This window comes from Malaclemys terrapin, chromosome 12 (genome assembly GCF_027887155.1).
Source record: "Malaclemys terrapin pileata isolate rMalTer1 chromosome 12, rMalTer1.hap1, whole genome shotgun sequence".
In the NCBI taxonomy this organism is placed as follows: domain Eukaryota; kingdom Metazoa; phylum Chordata; order Testudines; family Emydidae; genus Malaclemys; species Malaclemys terrapin.
In genome coordinates this window covers 2540565-2566162 of record NC_071516.1, presented here as the reverse complement: position 1 = coordinate 2566162, position 25598 = coordinate 2540565, and the positions used below count along the sequence as shown (strand labels likewise).

Below are 25598 nucleotides of genomic sequence, written 5' to 3'. Positions count from 1 at the left end.
GGCTCTGGCAAACCTCCTCTTTCAGAGGGAGGGAGGGAGGGCCATCTGGGCACCGCTACGCTGCATCAGCCTGGCGCTGCGGGGCTTGGATAGGCACATTCTCCACTCGACACTGCTGGTGCATGCCGCTGTACGCTGGCTCCTGCAGTGTGGAAAGGGGTTTCAGTGCAGGCAGAGCAGAGAGGACACAGGTGTTTCCACATGACACTGTCTCCACCTGCCATTGGCGGGGCTGGAGTGACTAAAAGCAGCCGGTGCCCTGTCTACACTAGCATTGCACCGGTGTGGGAATTGAAGACAGGGAGCAGCAGTAGCTGCGTTTTGCAGGTGCGCCTCTCAGCAGGGACAGGGCCCTTCTCGGCAAGAATCACAGAACGACACAGCTCCAACAACAGAGTTTATTAATAGGATTGAGCCTCCACCTGCAAATCAAAGCATTTCAAATGCCTGCCACAAGCTGTGTCGGGAGTGACTTTCGCACGCAAAGGACTGGGTGGGCCTAACCCCACACTGCCCGGCCAGCACCGTGAGAGGCTGAGTCAGGAGCTGAGAGTGCAAGGTGGCTTCTTAGTGTCTGTGGGGACCTGCTCTCTCGCCCCGGTTCTCCTGGGGGGACCTGGGGCCTGCCCTGTGCAGAGTGCACAGCAGATGCCCTGCAGGGTGATGGGGGAGCACTGTCAACACACATAAATACAGACATACAGTTAACAAAAATAGTATTAGAATATTCACAAATGAATAAAAACTACTCTCGGGTATTTACAGCAGAGCACAGAGAAGCCGTACAAGGAGCAGACACCTGCTAGGCCTGTCGGGCGCGGACGCTGGGCTCCCAGGAGACGGGGGATGTGTCAAAGCCAGCGTCACGTTAATGCTTCAGGGGGATGAAACGCCAGTCAGGCACTAGCAGGGCCCAGCTCCTCCTCAGCAGCTTGCAGGAGAGAACAGGAGGTGCGGGGCTGCCAGCGGCACAGAGGACAGCCCTCCCCAGACCCGCACCCCGCACGTGGAGGGAGGGAAGGGCGGGTCCCTGTGCTAGGAGCAGGAGATGCCACGCCCTGTGAGGAGGTGAACGCACACTGGAGATGGAACGGCGGCAGGGCCGGTATTAACCCAAATGCTGCTGCTACTCAGGCAATCCCGAGCACTGCTAGAGCGTGTGGCCAGACTTGGAACTCAGCTAAGTGGAACTCTCAGGAAGGCGGGCAGGGGCCTTCCTCCATCTCCAGCCCCTTCTCTCCCTTGCCAGCTGGGCTGCCTCCGGCCGCACTCCGTTCCAGCATCCAGGCTCCTCCATCCCCTCGGAGAGTTCAGGCTCCTGCTTTGCCCCTGGCCCAGGGACGACGATGCTACAGCTCCCTGCTCCTGCTGGTTCCCGCTGGGGCAGCACTCGCCTCTCCCCCTGCCCTCCCGCCCAGCGATGAGGAAAGAGACAGACTCTGCTGCTACCCCAGAGGGTGTGCGTAGGAAGGGGGCGGGGCAAGCAGTTCCATCACTGCTGGGGCAACCCCCACTTCACTCCTGCCAGGCCCTGAGCAGAGCAGTGTTTACTTCTGCCCTTGCTGCAAGCTCCTTGGGCAGCAGCCACCGCGGGCTCTCCAGAGAGCGCCGCTAACAGAGGCAGGGAGCAATTAGAAGCCAAATGTAAACACCTGCCCTGGCACTGCTGCTGACACCGTGTTTTTCTCTGTCCGTGAGTCCCCCACCTGGCATTACCTAGGGGACTCCAAGCAAGAAGAGCAAACTCAGACATGCCTGGTCCCCAGAGTGGGGAAGCGAGCGGCTATTTCCTGCATTTTGCAGCCCCAGGCCCATGCTTGGAGCAGCCGAGCCGAGGCCCGCGGGGTACCTGCTTGGAGCGGTGGGGTGCGGGGTGGGGTGCTCGCAGCATGTAGGGAAGAGTGGTAGCCTAGGGCAAAAGGGAAGGAGGCGGCACAGTGTAACTCACTGCAGAAACCTACATTCATAGGGAGAGAACAGCACGAGGATCCCACTGTGCCCATGCCTGGGGGGACAGCCCTAGCCGAGTGCCCTGGGCTGGGCACAGCCAGCGTCGAGACGGGGCCTTGGCCGCTGGAGCTAGACCCAATGGGACAGCAGATTCGGGCGCATGCAGGAGGAGGCTCCTGCAGCACAGGGGAAGGATTAGGCCCTTCGGGGCTGGGGAGACGCCTACTGTAAACTCTACCCCTTAACTAGAAGAAATGGTTTGAGGTCTGCTAAGGGCAGACCCGGGGCCCTGGCTGCACCTAACCCCTTCCTACCAGCTCCAGGTGCCACACACAACAGCCAGACAATCGCAGCACCAGCTGACCTCACCAAGACCGCCCGGGAGGGGAAGCTGCATTGATGGTGAACAGCAGATCTCCCTGGTTCAGTCTGCCAGAGGCCCACTTCTCCTTTCTCCCCACCTCCCTGCCACGCCCCCGGCCAGAACACCCCTCTAAGCACTGGGGGCTCTTGCTAGATATGCACAAAGCCTGCAATGACGGTGGGGCTGTGTGGAGGGGGCGGTGCTTGCCCCTAGAGCCTTACCCGAAACATCTCCCCTCCCCTCCCGCCCACACAAAACGTGCGTCTCCCCTCGCCCCCCGGGGGAGCACGTTTCCACCCCAATCCCTGCTGTTTGGTGACCTAGGGCACGGGCTGGGGCCCCAGCAGCCGTCAGAACAGCTGCCTTGGGCTCAGGGGCTTTTAGAACCAACAGTAAGTGAAGCTGGCAGCACGCAGGCCCCAAGAGATCTGTGGGGCAGGAGTCCCCGCCCTTGGAGACGGGCTGAGGGCGGGGCGCTGCCCCTCGGAATGATCGCGTTGCTCTGGAGTATAGTGTGGCGGGTTTTTGCCGTTTGCCACAGGCCCAGGGGAGGAGTCAGGGGCCGGTTACTTGCGGCTCAGCAGAGAGCCCAGCAGGAGCACTCCCGCCAGAGTCGCCCCGGTCAGAAGCCACCTGTTGAAATGCTCCTGGCCTTTCCTGCTCTTGGCAGCAGCGTCGTTCCCGTAGAGCTCCACAAACCGCTCCTGCGGGGAGAGAGAGAGAGAGGGGTTAGGGAGCTGCAGAAGCCGGGGGGTGGGGGGCAGGGCAGAGCTCACATTTAAACACCAGACAATGACTAAACGCGGGCTCCATCTTGCGAGTGGGAGAGGAGGGGATTCCTGAACTGCTGCTCGCCCAGGCGCTCACCTGGGCCGAGTCACAAGGCCTGTTCTCGAGTCAGGTGACACTGCCCAAGGCGGGCCCTGCACGAGTCGGTAACTGGCCTAGTCTGCGCTAGAAAAGTCTCGATGTGCCAGCAAACCCTCCTGGCGCACATGCAGCTTATACCAAAAAAAGACTGTGCCAGGAGAGCTTATACCAGTTCCCTGAAGGAAACCCACAAGGCCGTTCCCAAATGACGCCACACACCTCGTTCACAGTGACTGGGCCCCCAGGCGCACACACCACGGCACCATCGCAAGCAGCCTCCTACGCTGAGTGGGGCATGAAACGGATTGGGAGATCCCCCCCGAGGGCGGGGGGAGGATGGGCTGCCTCGCCACATGCCAGTGACTGCTCCTTCACCCCCAGGCCTCTCTCCATGTTGAGGAGGGCAGGTACTGATAAGGCTCAAAGGCGTCTGTGACAGGCAGCAGTCAGGAGAACACCCTTCTACCCTGCTCTGGAAGAAGCCAGCCGAGCAGCAGCCCAGACACCCAGGACATTCCCTTTATTCAGCTCTTTTTTCCTGGAGTTCCCCCACACCTAGCCTGGTCGCTGCCCCACAAGGCTGCAGAAAATGAGGGACTTGCATGGATTAAAATACCTATTAAGCTTCACAAGAACTCTGTCCCATTTGGCTGGGAAATCCAGGACAAGGTACGCAGCCATTCCAAGTTCTGAGAACATTCACCAAGGACAAGACAATTGGATCCCATTTTCAGCACTGGGGAAAGAGAACAATGAGTGTGTTCCTGTTGCAGGGGGGTCTTGCAAAACCCAGAGGAAGTGCATGTGTGCATCCACTTCCCAAGAACCAGAAATAACTCAACTGCTGAAAAAGAGAAGGGCGAGCCTTGGGCACAGTGACGAAAGCTACCGCATGGAGTCGGATGTGGACGTTTCCTTTGAGAACCACTCTAATGCCTAGACAAATTGGGCCACCCGTGTTTAAAAAGAAAATGATTTCAGAGACACGCTAACTAACAGAGATCCTCTACCAACAGTGTAACAAGGAAGAAAACACCTGCTACAAATACATGAGAAACAAGAGGAAGACCAAGGACAGAGGAGGCCTGTTACTCAATGAGGGGGGGAAAGACAATAACAGAAAATGTGGAAATGGCAGAGGTGCTTAATGACTTCTTTGTTTTGGTTTTCGCCAAGAAGGTTGGTGGCGATTGGACATCTAACATAGTGAATGCCAGGGAAAATGAGGTAGGATCAGAGTCTAAAATGGGGAAAGAACAAGTCAAAAATTACTTAGACAAGTTAGATGTCTTCAAATCACCAGGGCCTGATGAAATGCATCCTAGAATACTCAAGGAGCTGACTGAGGAGATATCTGAGCCATTAGCAATTATCTTTGAAAAGTCCTGGAATGTCTCCCGTCTTCCAGAAGACTGGAAAAAGGCAGATATAGGGCCAATCTATAAAAAGGGAAACAAGGACAACCCGGGGAATTACAGACCAGTCAGCTTAACTTCTGTACCCAGAAAGATAATGAAGCAAATAATTTGCAAACACCTAGAAGATAGTAAGGTGATAAATAACAGTCAGGATGGATTTGTCAAGTACAAATCGCGCCAAACCAACCTGATCGCTTTCTTTGACAGGGTAACAAACCTTGTGGATGGGGAGAAGCAGTAGACGTTTTATAGCTTGACTTTACTGCCTCGCATGACCTTCTCATAAACAAACTAGGGAAATACAACCTCGATGGAGCTACTATAAGGTGTGTGCACAACTGGTTGGAAAATCATTCCCAGAGAGTAGTTATCAGTGGTTCAGTGTCATGCTGGAAGGACATAACGAGTGGGGTCCCACAGGGATCGGTTCTGGTCCAGTTCGGTTCAATATCTTTATCAATGATTTCGATAATGGTATAGAGAGTACACTTATAAAGTTTGCGGACGATACCAAGCTGGGAGGGGTTGCAAGTGCTTTGGAGGATAGGATTAAAATTTAAGATGATCTGGACAAACTGGAGAAATGGTCTAAAGTAAATAAGATGAAATTCAATACGGACAAATGCAGAGAACTCCACTTAGGAAGGAACAATCAGTTGCACACACAAAATGGGAAATGACTGCCTAGGAAGGAGTACTGCGGAAAGAGATCGGGGGTCACAAGCTAAATACGAGTCAATAGTGTTATGCTATTGCAAAAAAACATAATTCTGGGATGTATTAGCAAGAGTGTTGTAAGCAAGACACGAGAAGTAATTCTTCCGCTCTACTCCATGCTGATTAGGCCTCAGCTGAAGTATTGTGTCCAGTTCTGGGCGCCACATTTCAGGAAAGAGGTGGACAAATTGGAGAGAATCCAGAGAAGAGAAACAAAAATGATTAAAGGTCTAGAAAACATGACCTATGAGGGAAGATTTAAAAATTTGGGTTTGTTTAGTCTGGAGAAGAGAAGACTGAAAGGGGACATGATAACAGTTTTCAAGTACATAAAAGGTTGTTACAAGGAGGAGGGGGAAAAACTGTTCTTCTTAACCTCTGAGGACAGGACAAGAAGCAATGGGCTTAAATTGCAGCAAGGGAGGTTTAGGTTGAACATTAGGAAAAACTTCCTGTCAGGGTAGTTAAGCACTGGAATAAATTGCCTAGGGAGGTTGTGGAATCTCCATGATGGGGATTTTTAAGAGCAGGTTGGACAAATACCTGTCAGGGATGGTCGAGATAATACTTAGTCCTGCCATGGATGCAGGGAGGGGACTGGACTAGATGACCTCTTGAGGTCCCTTCCAGTGCTATGATTCTATGGGTGCAGACTTTGTCCATGTTCTGCAGAGCCTCTGCTTTCCCATCTTAGCCCGAGAGCTGCTGGTGCCGCCACTGCTAGGGACTTGTGCATTTTACATGCACACTCGCCGTTTCTGCCAAAGGCTGGATGGATTGTTAAACGTGTTTAATCTTTACAGTATAAAACACATTGAATGTTTAATGTTCCAGGTTAAAGTGGCTAGAACAGGTTCTGAAAGGGAAGCGCTGTGTAACTGCATTGGGAATGCTCTCTCTCTTCAGCGTACGTGTAACCAATACAGCGCTCAGCAGCTGAGCTGCCATCTTACTGTTGGCTCATTTCTGGTTTGAGCTCCCCTCCCCGGGAGGGAAGTGTGGGGCAGAACTCTCCGTGAGAGATCAAGGGCGGAGCCCTAAACACCCATCGGATCAGGTCCCCAAACTGCAGCGTGGGCACTTGGAGGCTGCCTAACGGCAGAGAGCCCTGGCCCTTCCAAGGGGCAGGATGGGTAAGCTCCCCCAGGCCTCAATGGCTCCTCCACAGATTAGTCCCCACTAGTGGGGCACAAAGCACTTCAGTTTCCTCCACAGAACAAGCACCAATTGCAGCTACTCTGCCTAGCTGCCAGGCCTGCAGGCATTTACCCCTTCCACCAGGCGCACCGTGCCCGCTGAGATCAGTGAACTACCCATTACACCCTCCCACCCACCCACAAGTTCTTGGGGACCTGCCAGAGACTGCCTTTCACCAGGGCCCAGTACAGCACTGTCACTGTCAGTACCCAACAGGCATCAGGAGTTTCTCCGCAGCCAAGGGCGTGGGAGAGAAGAGGTGGGAGATTGGCATCTGTGTTCCCCCAGCAGGCCCCATGTAGGTCAGCCTTTTTCAGGCATAGGCCCTGAATGGACACAGAAGCCCTGCGCTCCTCACCCTGAACTGTGTGTAAAGAGGGCAAAGGGAAGCACAGGACCAGTCATGAGAGAAGCGTGTGTCAGGGAGGGGAGAACACCACGAGTGCAGGACAGGAGGTGCACCACAAGCACACAGCGCGCTGAACTCGGGAAGAGGGGCGGGGGCAGCAGGGAGACAGCGGAGCTTTGTTTGCTGGGGAGGCTGGACTGGGCAAACCGTTCCATGACTGGAGCCCAATTTTCTATGGTTACTCTAAGAACAAACACCACGTCTGTTATTGTCTGCTCTGTGCCCGCTCCTCTCCTCCCACCCACAGCTCACGCCCAGGGAGACACACCGGCCCTTCTGGCAGCAAACTCCCTCACAACAGTGTCCTGCATTCAGCATTATCAAGCTCCAGGAGTCATTTCTGGGAAGCTGGGTGTTCTGGGACAACAAGATCCTTGGAGTTTCAGGGCACAGGGCAATCTGAGGCATCTACCAGGAATGCAGCCACTCAGGGCTCTGCCTGGTTCCTCCCAGTCCTGCACCTCCTGCCAACAGATGGCAGGTTCCCGCCCCCCAGCTGAATGTTGAAATACATGGAGATTTAATGTGTGCCAGCACAGGAGCCCACTGGAGCCCAACTTCCCCTCCCATGACAGAGAGAAGGGACAGGACAGAATCAGAGGGACAGTGTGGGGGGCAGCTGGGAAGGTAGTCGGGAGAGGGCAAAAGGACACAGTGGCTTGGATTGGGGGGGGGGGGGGGGGGATCCTCACCCCCTACGGGACAAGCACTGTCACCGTAACCACACCCACCCAACTGCATTACTCCTGCACCACTAGTGGCAGAATCCACCCTCAGCCCATAGCCCTGGCAACAAGAGCTCCTACCCCACTCTCCCCTTGCTAGGCTACCCCCCCTGAGCAGCACCCAAGGCACAACTTCAGAGCACTGAGTGCAGTGGTTTTGGAGGGCTGGGGGGTCTCGCACTAGCAGAGGTCTGCCCAGCGGGGCCGGGAAGCTCATTCCCTGAGCTGGGTAGACTCCCACCCATCTTAGAGCCCCCGAAGACATAGGGTAGCCCTGGGGCTGCATGGAGTTGAGAGCAATGCACAGAGCAGGGCTCTCGACCTGAAGGGACATTTCCAATAGTCACGGCAGGAAGGCAGCTTGAAGACATCCATGGCACCGCCTCAATGAGACGCTCAGTCTGGCTAGAGAGCAGGCCCTGACTGCATGCCCAGCCACCCAGCAGAGCCTTGCACCAGCAAAGCTGGTCTGAGAGCCGAGAATGACTGAGGAAGGCCACACCCTCCCCTGAGCTGGTTCCTTGGAAGGGTCAGAGCGCCGGAGGGCTGGACAGGACCTCAAGAAGATGCCTTTCCAGGGCTGGGGGGTTTGCTGATCATCTGGGTCCAGAGCCCATGGAAACATCAGCAGGACACCAACTCCTTCCCACCTACCGAGACACTCCAAATCTCCAATAAGCCCCACCCCAAAGAGTTCCATGAACAGAGCACCGACCCCACCCACAGGGATAGGGCTGCGCTGCAGCTGCAAGAGGTTCTTCCAGATACAGCAACACAATGTGGGCCAAATTTGGGTACCCCGTGCCAAGTGCAGAATTCCCACTGGAGTCAACAGGAGCAATGGGCATTCACCAGGCTTTTGTTTAGATATCTCACTATTAAGCACAAGTCTGACCCTGGGGAGGGATGGGGAGATGAGAAATTCCTGCTGTGGAGGGTATATACCTGCTGCAGGTAAACGGCATGGCTGTCCAGCAGAGACCCTGGCACCTACCAGGGCAGAAGCTCTAATCCACAGCAATCCTGGCTCTCATGGAACGAGGGGTCCAAGTTCAGTACGCAGCAGACTACAGAAGAACTTTACCCCCGGCAGCCCTGAGGTTTATCAAGCATGCCTGTCGGTCAGATTAAAGCAGGAACGCGGCCTTGCAAACGTTTCCCAACAGCATTCCAGAGAACAGGGCAAATCTGAGGCTAGCTTTGTTCTCCTAACTCACTGGGTAAGTAAACAGGCCTGCTTCCCTGTTATGCACAAACCGCACTGCACAGGACTGGAGACCAAAGCGGGCCAGTGAATGGGAATCGATACAACAACAAACAACGGTAATGAGAGCTTGCCAACTGAGCATCTCCCCGCCCCACAAGCAACTGATGGGCCCCAGACACAGATTTGCTCCCAGAGCACTCCATGAGAAGCTCTGTGCTCTGGACGAACCTGACCCGGGCTGAGGGCCCCTTTCCTCCCCCACAGGAGCAGGGCATGTATTATATTCAGACTGCCGTTTTCCCAGCAGGATTGTCTCCTGAATAAATAAGGCTGCGGTAAGTCATCCAGTCTGGAACAGCACAGATAAGCTTGGAGTGACCCTGTGTCTGTATCACGCCTTATTGTGCGATGCACAGAAATCAGACAGGCGGCAGCTCTCTGCTAAATCCCCTCCCGCTGCCAGAGCCTTTAGAGGGGTCTCCTGACTCCCACAGCTGTGCCAAGGAACTGCATGGAACACCTGGTAATGTCCCCATTAACATCCAGACAAGACATCAAGAGACAAGCTGTGACTGTTGCCATGGTCAGCTACGTGGGTTTCAGTTCCTAAGCTACTGCTGTGATTGGCAAGTCACTCAGCCAATTGCTTTTAAACTGGCTCCTCCCCATAAGTCATAGAAAATGCAGCTCACTTCCCCCCATTACTTAGAAGATGTGAAACATCCTGATGCTCCATCACCGCTCCTTGCAGAGCACTCACCCCTCCACACCTTGCTGTGTACACACGCTAAGGTTCTAGCAGATGACCAAATTCCAGCCTGGAGTAAGCAGGGATTTGGGGATTTTCAGACGCCCCTGGGCTTTGCACCTGCTTGCCCCAGGACTGAATTTGGCCTGAAGCCTGTCTCATTTGTCACAGACCCTCCCCTTTTGTGGGCTGCTGCAGAGATTGATAAATGTGCAATTTCAAAAGCAAGTTTTTCAATGGCCTGTTTGGAACAGATGGGGGTCATGTAAAATCCCAAGCGACACCAATTCGTGCTGTGGCCTGGAGCAAATCGCTTACCCTCTCTGCCTCAATTTCCCCCTGTAAAATGGGGATCATTTTACCTCCCTGGTGTATTAATGAGGACAAATTCATTCCTGTTTATATTGTGCTTCAAAGCACCTAACAAGTAGTTCACGCTACAGCCAGTTGGACAGGGCCCAGACCCAGGTGTCAGAGGGTCTCTGTGGCTGCAGCCTCAGATACACACTACTGCTGTTTCTCAACTGGATCAGGTTGGCGACCCCTTTTCCCAAGTCAAACTTTTCACAACCCCCTTACACGTTTTTACTCTGATTTTTACAGTGAATATAACAGTGGTAACAATAAGCCCCTATAGAGGCGGACGGAATAGTTGACCTTGAGGGCTCAGGGTGTGCGCAGAGGAACAAGATATTTTTTTTTAACTTGAGACTGTTCTAAAGTTTTCAACACCTTGTGAGTGGAGTCTCCTGTTCGCCTTTCTTGTCCCCCTGAGGGCTATGACCTACTGATTGCAAAACACGCTCTAATGAAATGAAATATTAGAGGACCCTAGGCACAAAGCATTCCCCGGGCAGCACGGACTCCTGCTCACTTATACCATGTGCCTCACCATGCCAGCCTTATTCTTCACCCTTCTGTTGGGAAGGATGTACTAGATGTGGGTGTCTACAATCCCATCCATTGAGAGGAACAGAGAAGACGGATAGGTTTCACTTCAGGCCTACAGCTCCTTTGGACACTGCAGACCTGTTATATTGTATCCCCTGCACCATTGCTGTGGGGAGGGACAGGCCACTGATGTAAGACTCCTGCCCAGAGAGAAAGAGATCAGGATTCTTGTATATTTCCAACGTCCTCCCTATTTACAGGTGGCAGTGGGAAGGTCAGCATGCTGTTTGTGATAACAGAGAAACCGAGCCCTGAATGGGTTGGCAGTTGTGCCCAGCTAACACACAGGGATGCTACCAATAGTGCAGCCCACATTTTGGAAAGTGGATAGATTTTCCCCTCCAGGATTGGAGTTTAACACATTGGGCATGTCAGCCTTAACAATGCCCCTTTACACATAGAGAAGGGAAAGAGAAAGCCCGCAGCCTCCAAGCATGTGTCTCATGCAGAGAGGTCAAGGGGCTGCAGGAGCATTGTGTGACCTACTGCAGGAGATGGATGACAGGGAGCCGGTTCCAGATCCCAGGAATGGATATTTTAATTTATAAACTGCACTCCGAACAAAGTCTCTTTCTATTGATAGATATGAAAGGCAGCAGGACTGGGACAGAACACTGCACGCTTCTGCATACTCCGCGCTGGCTGGGGAGTCACATGGTATGGCATCAGTGGGAGTACACAAATACCATCACATAAGAAAGGTTTTGAAAAGGGAGATGCATCCCAAAAGCAGACAATCAAAATTTTGGCCTTGCTCCATGCGAGCGAGCCAGTGTTCAGCTCCCCTCGGAACCATGGATACCCAGTTTCTTTCTATTGGGGTCATTTGCTATGACACACTCCCACCAACGTGTCCAGAACACTTGGGGAAGCACTTTGCTCCCAAGGAATGGCTAGTTAATGATTCCCCATTCCCTGGGCAGGAATGCATAAGCTCCTCCCACTGCAAACAGCCAGGTGTGGATATGCATGACCCTGCCACTCCCCAACCTCCATGCTGAGTGCATATATCACCCCCCCCCCACCAGTGTCCCTGGTAACACAGTGTTTATTCAGAAGGGTCCACGCAGTCATTCTGTAGACTCACAGCCCAACAGCTCCCTGATCTGCCTGTTCTCAGCTGGGGCTGCCTCACAAGACAACAGGGGAGAAAAAGAGACAAAGGCACTGTCTCTGGCCCTGGTCAGGTGCCCTAGAGCCCTTTCCATCCCTCCCGCCACTCCCCCAGATGCTGCAGTCTCCGCATCCTCTCAGGAAACTGCCAGACCTTTGTTTTTAGGGTGACCAATATTGCTATGTTGGGAGGGGAGGGGGGGGGAAATCAAGACTGTGGACATTATTTTATTGAGCCCAATGCTAAATAAGGGGGGGAAATCCTTGTTCCCCCTACACAGTCCCCAAGCACCTCTTGCCCTGCTCTAATAAGGCTTCCAGGAAGGGGGATGCGTTGTCAGGCAGAGTGGTAGCATGCCTTGGTAATTGACAAGCTGCCATATTTGCATAGATTTGCAGCACTAAGGGATTTAGACACATTCTCATCACAGCCCCAAAAACGGTCACAAAGAAACTAAGAACTAAGTCTTTCCACTTGGTAATAAAACCAAAGGCCCCTCCCCCACAAAACACCGTGCAGCTGCATCGACACCCTAGCAAACAGAACTGCTCCAGGGAGGTAGGGAGCGGGCACCCAGCAGAACGAAGGGTCTTCGCTGAGGCACGAGAGCTGAAGCAGGCTGGCTTGGCTGAGTGTCGATAGGGCAAGCAGGCTGGCTTGGCATTTTGTTTCTGGTTTTGATAGTATCGGTCTCAGAGCTTGTGGAAATCATTAGAATTCTTCTTGGAAGTTGACTTGTTTTGAAGCGCTTATTTCTAAGAAAAGAAAGTGTTTGCTGAGCAAGAGATAAATGGCATCTGGTGAATACATGGAGCTATCAGGCACTACAGGCAGGGAGCGACAACAGTGGAGGAGCATGGAGCACCCCTCCTCTTCCTCCAGAACCAGAAAACACGCAGCTAACATGCAGCTGGCAGGGCACCGAGGGCGGCACAGCAGATCGGCCCCCCTCCCTTTCCATGTCGACGTGCCTGGAGAAGCCAGTGAATTCTGTGGAAGTCACTAATACTCTCCATTCCAGCCACAGTGCATGGGGCTCTGCCCCCACGCTCGGTTCCCAGACTCAGCAAGCCCAGCCCGGGCCCGGGCAGGCTGGCAGAAGGGACACGGCTGCTTTAGCGCAGGATTTGGTGGACACACTGGAGACTAGCGAAGTGCAGGTCCTCCTAGTTACCTTCCAGTTCATGCACTAACCCAAGGCCTCACTTCCCTTCTACCTGAGATCTAGCCCCCCAAATGTCAAGTTTCAACCTCTTCAGCCCCGTGTTCTGGATCTCAGACTAGTCCAGACATGTCCAGATATTTCTAGCCTCCCTCAGTCACCTTTATCTGAGAGGAAATGTTTAGAATTCCTGAGTTGCTCAAACGATGACTCTCTGATAGCAACAGCACGTTACAAAGAGGATCACAGACAGTCGGTATTGGCTTACCCCATCCTCCCAGGGGTAGATTGTTTTACAATAGGCTCTCTCTGCATTTCACACATCCCCTCCTTTCCCCCCACCCACGAGTCAACAGATACACTAACAAGGATGGGGCAGTAGGTGATAGTGAAATAGAATAGAAGCAATTATGCCAATAGGTAGTGAGATATCACCTCACCTCCAAGTCATCATCTGGTTCAGCAGTGCCGTTCAGCATCTCTCTCTTTGTTTTTGCCACCCCACCCTCCCTGCTGGTCAGAAGACATTGTACATGCACAGAATCAGATTCACAGCCCATACTCCACTCGCCACCCGACCCAGCACAAAAGTAGAAGGGATCCTCATTCCCCTCCACAGCGCTGAAAGCATGATACCCTCTTTCACCTACACTGAGCTTAGCATCCTGAAGGTCCCACAACACTTTACACATTTAAACAAATATGCAAAGTAGGCAGTTACCAATCACTTCACCCACCCTACAATACAGCCACCTCTGGAGTGAGATGCAGCAGCTGTTTAAACAGTGCCAACAATGTTAACCGGGTGTGAAGAAGGTATCTCAGTAAATAACCATAATCTATCAGATTTGAAATTTGGCCAGGACACTGGCATTCACATCCCTATCTGGAGACTGATGGGAACTAGAGCTTTAAATGTATCAGTAGTACCAACCCTGTTAGCTGGGTTAGTTTCATTCTCTTGTGTCTAGGTAACCATCTGAAACGCTAACACTAGACAGGTGGGAAAGAAATCAGTTGCACTCTTTATAGTGAAATCAGGAACAGGGCCAAGTTCGAGTGAAGCAGACAAAGTTCCTTTTCAAGGTACAAGCAGGATTCAGCGAGTAGCAGTGATCCATGAGGACAGGTGAGGGAAGCAGATGTAGGGGGATCATCCCTGTCTAGTCTCTGGGCAGCAACATATTGTCTGAGCCATGGCTGGGATACAGAGGAGAGCAGAGCAGTTAATAGGGGAAAGAAGGGGTTTGGGTACCACGAAAGATTCCTTGGTGTGGCATGGCTGAAGTGCACTAGCATGCGAATGGGTCACCTGGCTCTTTGTACAGCAGAGGAGTCCCTCCTATAGCAGAGGAAGTGTGAGAAGATGACAGGGAGGGAGCATGGTCCTTTGCAGAGCCAGTCTGGGCAGGGTTCAGAAAAAAATTCAATGGCCTTTCACACAGAACATTCCATGTGGAGGAAACAGGCAACAGATCAGCCCCAGGGCCACACCTTCCACCTAGCAATGGCACTGCCACACCTGCTTATTTACAACCCAAGCCTGTAAGACAGGAACTGTTCCAACCCAGTGACTAAACACACAGCGGGGTGACCACCACGCACACAGCTCTCTCTGCCACCCCAAAAGATCTGCTTGGAAAAGAGCAGCGTACCATTCGAGAAAGACACCCAAAACAGTTCAGCAAATACACCAGGCTTTTCATTCAAGGGTCTCAAAGCACTGTCTACTCTAAATATTAATTAGCTCTCAAAACCATCCTATGATGTGGAGCACTATTATCCCAGATGGAGAAACTGAGGCACAAAGCAGTTTAAGTGACCAGCCCAGAGTCATATGCCAGTCTGTGGCAGAGTTGGGAACACAATCCCAGGCTCTTGACTCCCAACTGCTGGTGTTTAGCCACAGGACACTGTTTCCCCTCAAATGAGGCTCTCCGTGTTTCTAGTATACCTATAACTGTAACAGCAGCTGTGTTACTGCTAAAATACCTATGATGCACCCCAGCCACCGGCTAGCAGCTGCCATTCGCATTTGGATTAATGTGCACTTGGGAATGGTTTCATACAGAGATGAGCAAAACAAGGTGTGGAATAGGAAACACCCTGGTTCCAGCAAAGCCCAGGAACAACAGCTGCCCTTTACTCAACTCACCACGTGGGACTGGCATGTACAAACCTGCAGATGAAGCTCAATGGAGAAAAGCACTATCAGAAAAACTGAAAACAGGAGTATTCCCAAAGGCTGCTGCTAGAATCCTGTAAACACAGCTCAGCGGGTCCCCACGTGACTACTAGAGCCCAAGAGAGCCCAGAGGTCCCGTACTCCGTCTCTCTCCATCGCAGAACCGGACGACAGGCTGCAAACCGCACGAGCCCCCTGCATGTTTGTATGGATGCTCAGATATCCCTCAAAGCCAGGACCTGAGCGTCAGGCAGCAACAATGTCCAAGCAGTTATAACTGCCATTGGTGCAAAACACCACCCTTGCAATCCAAATATTTCAGAAAATATGCCATCTCTCCCCCCACCCCACCCCCGCCACGTCCCACGTCAGACATCAGAGAACAGGCCTCAACCCCTCTCCAGAGCTGCTCCTCACACGCGGCTTTGCTGTTGCGCCCCTAGTGTTCTTTCAAGTGCTTTGTCAGTAACTCACTGCCAGCTTCCATGGCGAGTGGGGGGAGACACAAGCAGACTCTGCAGGTGCAAATGCTTCAGGGACTCAGTTTTAACTGTTATGCAAATGACTGACCTACATGGAAGCAGCTGGTTAATTTCAATTACAATAGCAGGGAATTCTGGGTGATGTGAACCCTGAGTCCTCAGCAATCACTGTCAAACTCCAGGATGTTGCGACCCAGGGCTGTGTAGAGATAAAACCTCTGCCATTCCCCCATCCCACTACACACACACACAGCAGGACACCAGCATTTGGTAAGGCACACAGGCTGTCCCAGTTTGCGGAAGGGCTCCAACCAGACTGGGTGTTGGAGTGGAAAGTACAATAAACCTCCAGAGTTCAGTGCACACGACAGCCAAAGCCAGTACTTTGCTAAGCAGAGAAACAGTCACTAGCACATTCCATTCCTAACCCTGCTGCCAGGGACGCTTGTCAAACTGGTTTCATCACCAGCTTCACGGAACCTACAATGTGCTTGCACCACTCGGAGATGACAAGTGTGCACCAGCATTTCCCAAATGTGTCAGAGGGGTTATCCAGAGAGCTGCAGCCCGGAGTCAGCCTGGCCTGGCGAAGCAATCAGCCATCAGATGAAACATTAATGTGCAGCAAAACAAGAGCTGGCATGAATGACTAATCCACTTGCATCCAACTTTCATCAGTGAAAGTTATTCCCCCAGAATCATCAGGGCTGAGCCATAGACCAGAACCAGTATCAGGAACACACAGGAGAGGGAGAGCTGGGAGCCATGAAGCCATAATACAAAAGTACAGTGAGGAACATGTAGGTCGAGCCGGATCCACTCAGGAGATTAGCACCTGCTGGGAATGGGATTGCATTTCCTTGGACTAACCCATTTAATGCCTTTTGGAAAACAGTCTCTATGCGGCTTCTCCCCACTGGACAGATGGTGTCTGAGCCCCAACAGGGCAGACCAGTCTGCTGGCCTTTGGTGAGAGAGGCACATGTTAGGGGCAGCAGGAAGACTCCTTGTCTGGTGTCAGAGCTATCTGAAGCCTAGAAGATATTAGTGCAATGGCTGTGTGCCTAGCGAGGCTGCTGTGTAACACAAGCATCTCCTTTTGGGGGAGACCATGCCTTCAGCACGTGGTGCCCAGGGAGAGGAACTAAGCTGCATTTTCACCCAGTCACACTCTTCGCCCCCAAGCATTAAGAAAGTTCCTGTATCCTTGTAGAACTGGGTCTGAGGCAACAGTTGCTGCAAGGAGGCAGCTTTTGCAAAGTGTCAAGTACCAGGGGGTAGACGTATTAGTCTGTATCTACAAAAACAACAAGGAGTCTGGTGGCATCTTAAAGACTAACAGATTTATTTGGGCATAAGCTTTCGTGGGAAGAAGTGAGGTTTTTACCCACGAAAGCTTATGCCCAAATAAATCTGTTAGTCTTTAAGGTGCCACCAGACTCCTTGTAGCTTTTGCAAAGACACAACCTTTGGGCTTCATTGAACCCTGACACCATGACCACATTCCTCATTCTCTGGGGCCAGAGCTGGGGTGTGCCCTACAGTGCTCTCGGACCCATGACCAGAGTGCAATATTGTCATTTCTTAGGCATTTCCCCCTAGACTGAGAGGCTGGATGCAAGAACATGCTCCCCCACAAAAAACATGCCCTGGGAAAATGGTCAGGTTTGGGACTAGACAAGAAATCGGGACCCACTCCTCCTTCCACACATGGACCCACTCTGATTTTAAATAGATTGTCTCAGCCCTTCTCTCTTGGGTAAGTCCCAGGAACCCTTTGAGCAGAGCTCCTCCTCCCAACACCCCCCTGGGATGGAGCTGGAGAAGGGGAGGGAGATGCACTCATTTAGTTCCTGTTAATCCATGTGAAAGCTCAAGTGATTCGGCCCATGAAGTCACTTAGCAAGAAACCTCCTGACCAACAGGAGAGGGAGCCAAATAGGTCGGACTTCCCTAACATATGCAAGGCAAACTACTGCAGCAGAAGAGGGCTCCTTTGGCATGCTCTACTCTGGGCCTTAGTCACACACTGAAAGCAAATAATTGTTTCATCCAATAAGATATTGGTGAGCCACATGATTTCAGGATGGAATAAGCATAACCAAGCACTTATGGCCACAGGTTTATAGGAGTTTAAATCAGATGCCCTCAATACACAAAGCTGGGGCTTCACTTGAGGGCTACTCATGACCATCTGTACACAGCCTCCATTTCCTAGCCAGCACAGCTAGTCACTGCCTGAGACAACAGCGTCACCACAGCTTTCCCGCCAGCGGAATGCCATTAATCTGCTCCCACTGAAGCCAATGGCAAAACTCCCATGGACTTGTGAGTGGGACCAAGATCATGTCCAAAACACCAGTGAAATGGTCCAGAAGGGATAGGAACCATCTGAATGGAAGCTGTCCTGCTGCTCCCCTCCTCTCTGCACTGACCAGTCCCAGAGTGCAGCAGTCAAACAAGCCTTTGCTCTAACTCCAGTGCACACAATGGTGAACCTGGCAGCTCGCTCCCACATCTGGCTGGGTGTTGAGAGCCCTGTGATTCCCTCAACTTTGCTCGGTTTAGTGCGGAGCTCTTGGATTCAGGTGAACGACTGCACTGGTATCAACAGCAGCGGGGGGTGGGGGGGGAAGATGGGGGAGAAAAATAAAAGATCTCTCCTCTTTCTCCTCACTCTGTAAGGGGTCTCCAGGTGCTCAGACACCTGTGCTGTCAAACAGACAGTTCTGTCCATTCCCCTCTCTTCAGCCCAAGCGTACGATTCTATTTCCAACCAACAAGTCAACCCAGCCTGCACCTGCTGCTTTTGTCACGGGCAACGCACCTCACGGTATGCTATACATAGTTTACAACAGGACAGAATCCTGCTTCAGAAGCTCTGGCTGCATGCTGGCCTCCCTCGGAACGCCGGGTTACAGAGTAGCCCAGAAGAGGCTGCAAGTTAGTCCACAGGGTATAAAGCCCACTGAAATCAGAAGAGTAGATTTAACTCCACGTTCATTCAACTCTCCGCTCCCTTTAAAAGGGGGAGGGGGGGGGGGGGAGGAGGAAAACCACCACCACCACCGCATTCAAATAATCCCAGAGGCAACAGAAACTTCTCTGGTTAAAAGCAACAGAGGGTCCTGTGGCACCTTTAAGACTAACAGAAGTATTGGGAGCAGAAGCTTTCGTGGGTAAGAGCCTCACTTCTTCAGATGTAAGTAATTACTTGCATCTGAAGAAGTGACAGGTTTCAGAGTAGCAGCCGTGTTAGTCTGTATCCGTAAAAAGAACAGGAGTACTTGTGGCACCTTAGAGACTAACAAATGTATTAGAGCATAAGCTTTCGTGGGCTACAGCCCACAGCATCCGAAGAAGTGGGCTGTAGTCCACGAAAGCTTATGCTCTAATAAATGTTAGTCTCTAAGGTTCCACAAGTACTCCTGTTCTTTTTACTGAAGAAGTGAGGTTCTTACCCACGAAAGCTTATGCTCCCAATACTTCTGTTAGTCTTAAAGGTGCCATGGGACCCTCTGTTGCTTTTTACAGATTCAGACTAACAGGGCTACCCCTGATACTTCTCTGGTTAAAACTCCGAAGAGGCCTTTTAATTCCATCCCCTCCTCCCTCCCTCCCCTAGAGGCAGGTGCCAGCACCAAGGGCATTTGGGTCCCCATTAATGGGATCCTAAGAGACAGCAGTGGATCAGTACACGTGAGCATGTGCCTGGGAGAAAACACGTGCGGATGTAAAGATGCTGGCTGCATGGAGGAGCTGTGCTGGGCGTTTCCGCCTGGAGGTTGCCCTTCCCAGCACTGGTGAGCTCCTGTATTCGCTCTCTATCTAAAATAAGCACAAGGATAAAAATAAGTGAAATGCCTAAAAATAAAAAACAAAGCAAGCAGTTTTCTGCACCATAACTAGGTCACCCAGCTCGCCGGCATGCGAGTTGTGGCAGAAGGCACACAACCTTACAGGCCTCCTGAATTCAAAATCAACATGTCTCTCTTCAAATTTTCCTGTCACGAAACCCACACCTGCTCCCCAGTAACCCCCAGCTGGAGCCATCTGTTAACGGTTCTGCCCTCCAGTCAGCTTGGGCTGTTTTGCTTGTGTGGCAAACTGTAACCTTATCCCCCCACCTGAACGCTGCAACAACGAACGCTGCCCCAGAGGACACAACCGAAGCTGCCCTGTGCGTTCAGACGAGGCCACGCTTCCTTCTTTAGAAACAGACCGATGGGCCTGATGCTGTGAAGTGGAGAGAGCTCTCGCAGGCCCAGCGACAGGGGCTCCCCTTTAAGTGCACACCAAAGGGCAATAAGTAACTAAGTTTGAGAAGCCAATAGACTGTCATTGTCACTGGCACAGCACAGATAGGACCGGGGAGTTCTGGGAATGTTCAGAGATAAGAACTCTGGCCTTGGAGAGGAAAGCTAAACAGACAATCCCAGGTCCCATCCCAACCAGGGCAATGTCTGTGAGGGACCAAAATGCTTCCCTTCCCTGTTACCAATGTTACTCTTTAGCCACTTCAGAACAATGGGTTTTCCAAGAGCAGCATCCCTGCCAGGAGGGGCAGCAGGAGAGGAGAGCACCACTCAGCAGAGAGAAGGCCACTGAGGCATGACCTGGAGGATGCCAATAGCAGTTACAGCTCCTACTGCTATCAGTATACAGATCATCACGAGGTGGGGAGACATCTCTGCCTAGCAATTCTGCTGTTGTCTCAGAAACAACCAGCAATCAATCAGGGATGGCTCCCACTTTTGTTATCAGATATCATTAAGGTTCTCAGATGAGGCCATCCTCATTCCCACCTCCCCTCCCAACCCCGCCAATCCAGTTTCTCCCAGGACTGGTTAGGCTTCGCAGTTGCTAGGGAAATAGTTATTTGTCCTAAAGCAGTGCTCCTGGTTCTCTATTCCCACCGCATTCCTACTTTCACTCAACAAAATGGGGGCGAGGGGGGGGGGGTGGGAATGGAGGAGAGGGGAAAGCAAAGAAGAGCTGCACAGACCCTGATACATCACATAACCGCTCAGCCTCCACCACACTCCCGCTGAGGGCCTGCTGTGCATGTTCCCATTCAAATTCTACAAAGGGAGGCTTATGTAGTTTCTGACATCCAGTTAGGGACCCCAAAACGAGGTGTGGCCGTGCATGTCAGGCACGTGCATAGAAAGCAACAATTTCCACGGGGTGAGTGAGGGCTCACCATTCCCAACCCCTCTGGCTGGGTCAGACAAGGCATCTCAATAGCACGGACATGCAAAGACCCAGGGCAGCTCACAGTCGGGGCCTGAACTCCAATTTCAAACACCACCAGCAGATTGGGGGAACGAGAGTTAACGAGAGCATCTGAGAATCGGTAACAGTGAAAAATAGTTTGGAAATGCATCTTGGGGTATTTTTAAAGTACTTTGTTTTTTGAATCCCAGGATCTCAGAGAACTTTACAAACATGAATTCTCACAGTCCACCCTGCAAGGTAGGGAAGTGTTATCAGTGACAGAACAAGGGGGTGAGAGATCAGGAGTTCTGATATGCAGATTCCTGCTTTAATCACAGACCTTCAAAAAATGTAATCAAATTGCACAACACAGAGAGACACCACAGAGGAAAAAGACAGGGAGAGAAGAGAGGCAGAAACTGAGTAAGTGGGGTGAAGAGTGAAAGTCTGCAAAGATTTCTTTCCATCTTTCACTTTTTAGCAGGCAGGAATTCTGCTGCTGGGCTGGGACAGGAAGCAGCAATGGAAGTCATTCCAATGGCATTTCCTGAAGAGCTGTACAGAAAAGCCTCCCAGCTCCGAATCAGTTTGAGAAGATGCCAAAGGTCTGCACACTGAGCAGAGATCTCGAACAATCCCATTGTTCAGACTGCCCCTATCTGCAAGTAGCCACCCTGCCTCTCCACCTGGTACTGAGTCAGTCTTCTGGGGAAACAGATCAGCATGATTGCAGGGAGTGCCTGGATATACCCTCCCTGCTCCACACAAGTGAGACTGTGAGATCGAATCTGATGGAAGAGAAGACAGAATCTTCAGGGCTTCAGCTGGGAGAGAAGAGAACCATCTGGTGTTCCGAAAAATATTGATTTAACCCAGGCAGGTGATGCCTAGAGAGACATCTTTCCCCAGCCCTAGACAGCACGCAGAGTAGATGAATCGGTGGGATATCTGTTTGGAAGACAGGAGGAGGAAAGAAAATAGGAAAAGCCAGTTGCCTGATAATGCAGGAGTCTTACAGTTAGAGAGCACTTCATTGTCACAAAGAGGAAAAATGAGTTGTTCTCAGAGAACACCTTAAAGCTGTCTCCAGTCAGTCAAAGCTGACTGTGCACCTGGAGATACCATCCTTTGTCCAAGATGTCATACTGACAACTTATGGCTATTAAAGATCCCATGGCACTTCTATACAAGAGTCTTACTTCTGGTACGCTAGCCACAATCCAGTTTGCATAATTGTATTTGGATTTCACTTGTAACTTAATAAGAATACTGTATTCTTCTATCTTGGTATTTATACCGTGATCATCACAAATATCTAGTCTTCATTCCATGTCTTCGAACTATCGTACAGTGTTGCTGTGTGTTAAACGACTACATTCCACCCAGAAATAGCTGTTTTTCCTTGAAAAATGTAGTGGGTTCTCTAAAGCTCTTTTAAACATGCAATATACCTATTTGAATCAATGCTTACTCCAACAGGAGTTAATCTCACAGAGATAACTACACACCAAATCTTGGTTATCCAAGCTGTCTGATCAGCCAGTGAACCTCTCGCTGCCCGAATCAAAAGGTCTAAATAGGCATAATTAAAGACACAAACTCCCTTGGATGGCAATGGGAGTCCTACATGCTAGGAACAGAGATCAGCATACCAAGACAGGAGGGCTTGAGAGCACATCTGGTTTGCTCATCCAACCCAAGCATTGATTTAGCATCTGCACACAGGGCAGTCACAAACTCTACCACTAAGTCCACCTCAGCCGTCTCTCAGAGGGCGAGATGAATGCCTCGACATGGTTATTCCCAATCCCCACAGTGGACAGAAATCATAGGAGTAGACATGAAGAGGAGCAAAAAGTCTGCCTGAAGGGTGAGACGCAAAGTCTCAAGTTTTCTCTCTGAAAGCAGAGGATGTATGCAGAGCACAACTTGCCTGTCATACAAGTGTCTGTGTCATTGCCCATCATTCAAAAAAAAAAAAAAAAAAAAAAAAAAAGTGACATTAGAAAAAGGACTCTCCATAATCACATTTTCTAGAGGGTTTTCTCCACAAAGCGCCACAAGTCTCCATCCTGCCGCAATGTAACTCAGCAGGACTCCGTCCAACCTGGCTACCATTCAGCAACTGGGAAAATCTGGGTTCATAGACTATCAGGGTTGGAAGGGACCTCAGGAGGTCACCTAGTCCAACCCCCTGCTCAAAGCAGGACCAACCCCAACTAAATCATCCCAGCCAGGGCTTTGTCAAGCCGGGCCTTAAAAACCTCTAAGGAAGGAGATTCCACCACCTCCTTAGGTAACCCATTCCAGTGCTTCACCACCCTCCTAGTGAAAAAGTGTTTCCTAATATCCAACCTAAATCTTCCCCCCTGCAACTTGAGACCATTGCTCCTTGTTCTGTCATCTGCTATCACTGAGAACAGTCGAGATCCATCCTCTTTGGAACCCCCTTTCGGGTAGTTGAAAACAGCTATCAAATCCCCTCATTCTTCTCTTCTGCAGACTAAACAATCCCAGTTTCCTCAGCCTTTCCTCATAAATTATGTGCTCCAGCCCCCTAATCATTTTTGTTGCCCTCTGCTGGACTCTTTCCAATTTTTCCACATCCTTCTTGTAGCGTGGTGCCCAAAACTAGACACAGTACTCCAGATGAGGCCTCACCAGTGCCGAATAGAGGGGAATGATCACGTCCCTCGATCTGCTGGCAATGCTCCTACTTATACAGCCCAAAATGCTGTTAGCCTTTTTGGCAACAAGGGCACACTGTTGACTCATATCCAGCTTCTCGCCCACTGTAACCCCAAGTTCCTTTTCTGCAGAACTGCTGCTTACCCACTTGGTCCCTAATCTGTAGCAGTGCATGGGATTCTTCCGTACTAAGTGCAGAACTCTGCACTTGTCCTAGTTGAATCTCATCAGATTTCTTTTGGCCCAATCCTCTAATTTGTATCCTATCCCTACCCTCCAGCATATCTACCACTCCTCCCAGTTTAGTGTCATCTGCAAATTTGCTGAGGGTGCAATCCACACCATCCTCCAGATCATTAATGAAGATATTGAACAAAACCGGCCCCAGGACCGATCATTGGGGCACTCCCTTGGGTTGGGCAGGTCAGAAGAAGGGGGAAGAGGTTTCATCTAGTCCATTCCCCTTCCAGTGACGTCCAGTTTTTCAGACTTCAGATAATTCTATTGGCATTGCCTCCTTGGTGTTTACATGTTAAGCATACAGGAAATCAGTACTTTAGGGAACTGTTTGCGTTACTCCAATGGGACAAAGCTCAATGCCCCAGTCAAGAGACAGGACAGTCAGCATCAGAAAACAGCAGTATATTCTCCAGTTCCCATTTATTCATGGAATTGCACAGATGTTGCCAGAACCTTCAATTCCAGCCTTTACTTTCTGACCAGATCTCTATTAGAAATGGAAATGAGTCATTCATCATGAATCACTCCCAGCCTTTGCAGAGCTCTCAGAAAAGCATTATATTCACACCCACTCTAAAAAAGCAAGGATTGCTCTCTGATCATGGCATCCTGGCCCTCCATCCCAAGCACCACAGCAGCTCTTTCATTTTCACCAGCCTCAGGAAAGCAGGAACTCTTACCCAAAAAGACTGTTTGGAACTACTCCTGCCCTCTCTCAGGGATTGGCAGGCAGTGAAATGCTGCCATACTCTAGAAAACAAACTATTTTGATACATACCAGGAGCAGGCCAGCCAGAACTCGCATTCCTCTGTTTGAGACTTGGCTATGGCACCTTTTTGTGAACGGGCCAGGCAATAGCTGCTCAGCACGTACCATACACACTGTAGGTGAGCAGTAATCCTGTGCAAACAGGACAATGACAGAGAGATTACTCCATCATTGGGCCAGGAGGAGCACTCACTGGTTCAAGGCTCAGGGCAGAACTAGCTAGGAAGAAGCCAATGGGTTCTCTCTGCACCTAGAAGCAGTGGGAACGTGAAACAGAAGATATCCAGAACCCTCCATCCCTATTAGGATGGCTGAACTTTTACAAACAGTTGTGATGCAATCTTAACATTAGCACCATTGTTAGCAGCAGCAGAGCTGAACAAGATTGGGAAATCTGGGGGGGGGAAAAAAAAAAAAAAAAAAAAAAAAGGCCTAGTGCTAACAAGGCCAAAAGCATCACTACCTAAAGCTATCAAAGCTCCAGTCTGGTGTCTGGTTCGAAGCCCCTGTAACGGACCCGCACAGTAGATGCACCCCACATCTCTTCTCCAGCTATCAGTGTAGATGAACCTACAGAAACAGCCCAGACCTTCTCTTTGGCCATCAGGGGCATTTGCATGGCCTCCCTGCACCAATGGCTGTGTCCCGTAGTTCGGCCAGCTTGCAACAAACAATACAAGCCAGCCAAGGCAGCTAGAATCACAATCAGGGATACCAGCACAAAGCTGCTTCTCTGTCTGGCAAAAAAAATGGCTAATAGCCATCTTAAGAGCAGGAGCCAGTGGGTGTGTCAGACACAGAGGAATCCTGCCCCTCTTGCAATCTGCTGAACAAATATTTGTTTCAAACAATGAATTTGTGCTCAGACAAAAAGGAAGCGCACTGTGAAACTCTTGGGGTGGGGGAGGGGATTGCAGAGACCAGTGACTTTCCATCAGTGATTTAATCTAAATCTCCCAGGGAGTTCATTTACAAAATCAGATTGCATTATCGCCTAGGTCTCCAGGATACAACCCAATTGTCACCAGCAGCAAGAGCCACAGAGACTGGGAAACCTATTCCAGAACTAATCTCTGTTTTTAAAAGCCAAAGCTGGAGAGGAGAGGGATGAAACCCAGCATTCAGCCGCTGCTAGGGTGATCTACAAGGCCAGAGAGCTAATGGGCCAGAGACAGCCTGTTGAGA

The 25598-nt window shown here is 51.0% G+C and overlaps 1 protein-coding gene across 4 annotated transcripts in view; it reads right to left on the bottom strand.

Moving 5' to 3' along the window:
• Positions 1 to 384: 384 nt before the first annotated feature.
• Positions 385 to 25598, bottom strand: part of BCL2L1 (BCL2 like 1) — a 31248-nt gene continuing 6034 nt past the window's right edge. For all 4 annotated transcript variants that reach the window (XM_054045574.1, XM_054045573.1, XM_054045575.1 and 1 more), the window contains one exon: positions 385 to 3018. In XM_054045574.1, coding sequence (XP_053901549.1) covers positions 2881 to 3018 — 138 coding nt within the window. In that variant the 3' untranslated portion in view covers positions 385 to 2880. The remainder of the gene's footprint in view (positions 3019 to 25598) is intronic.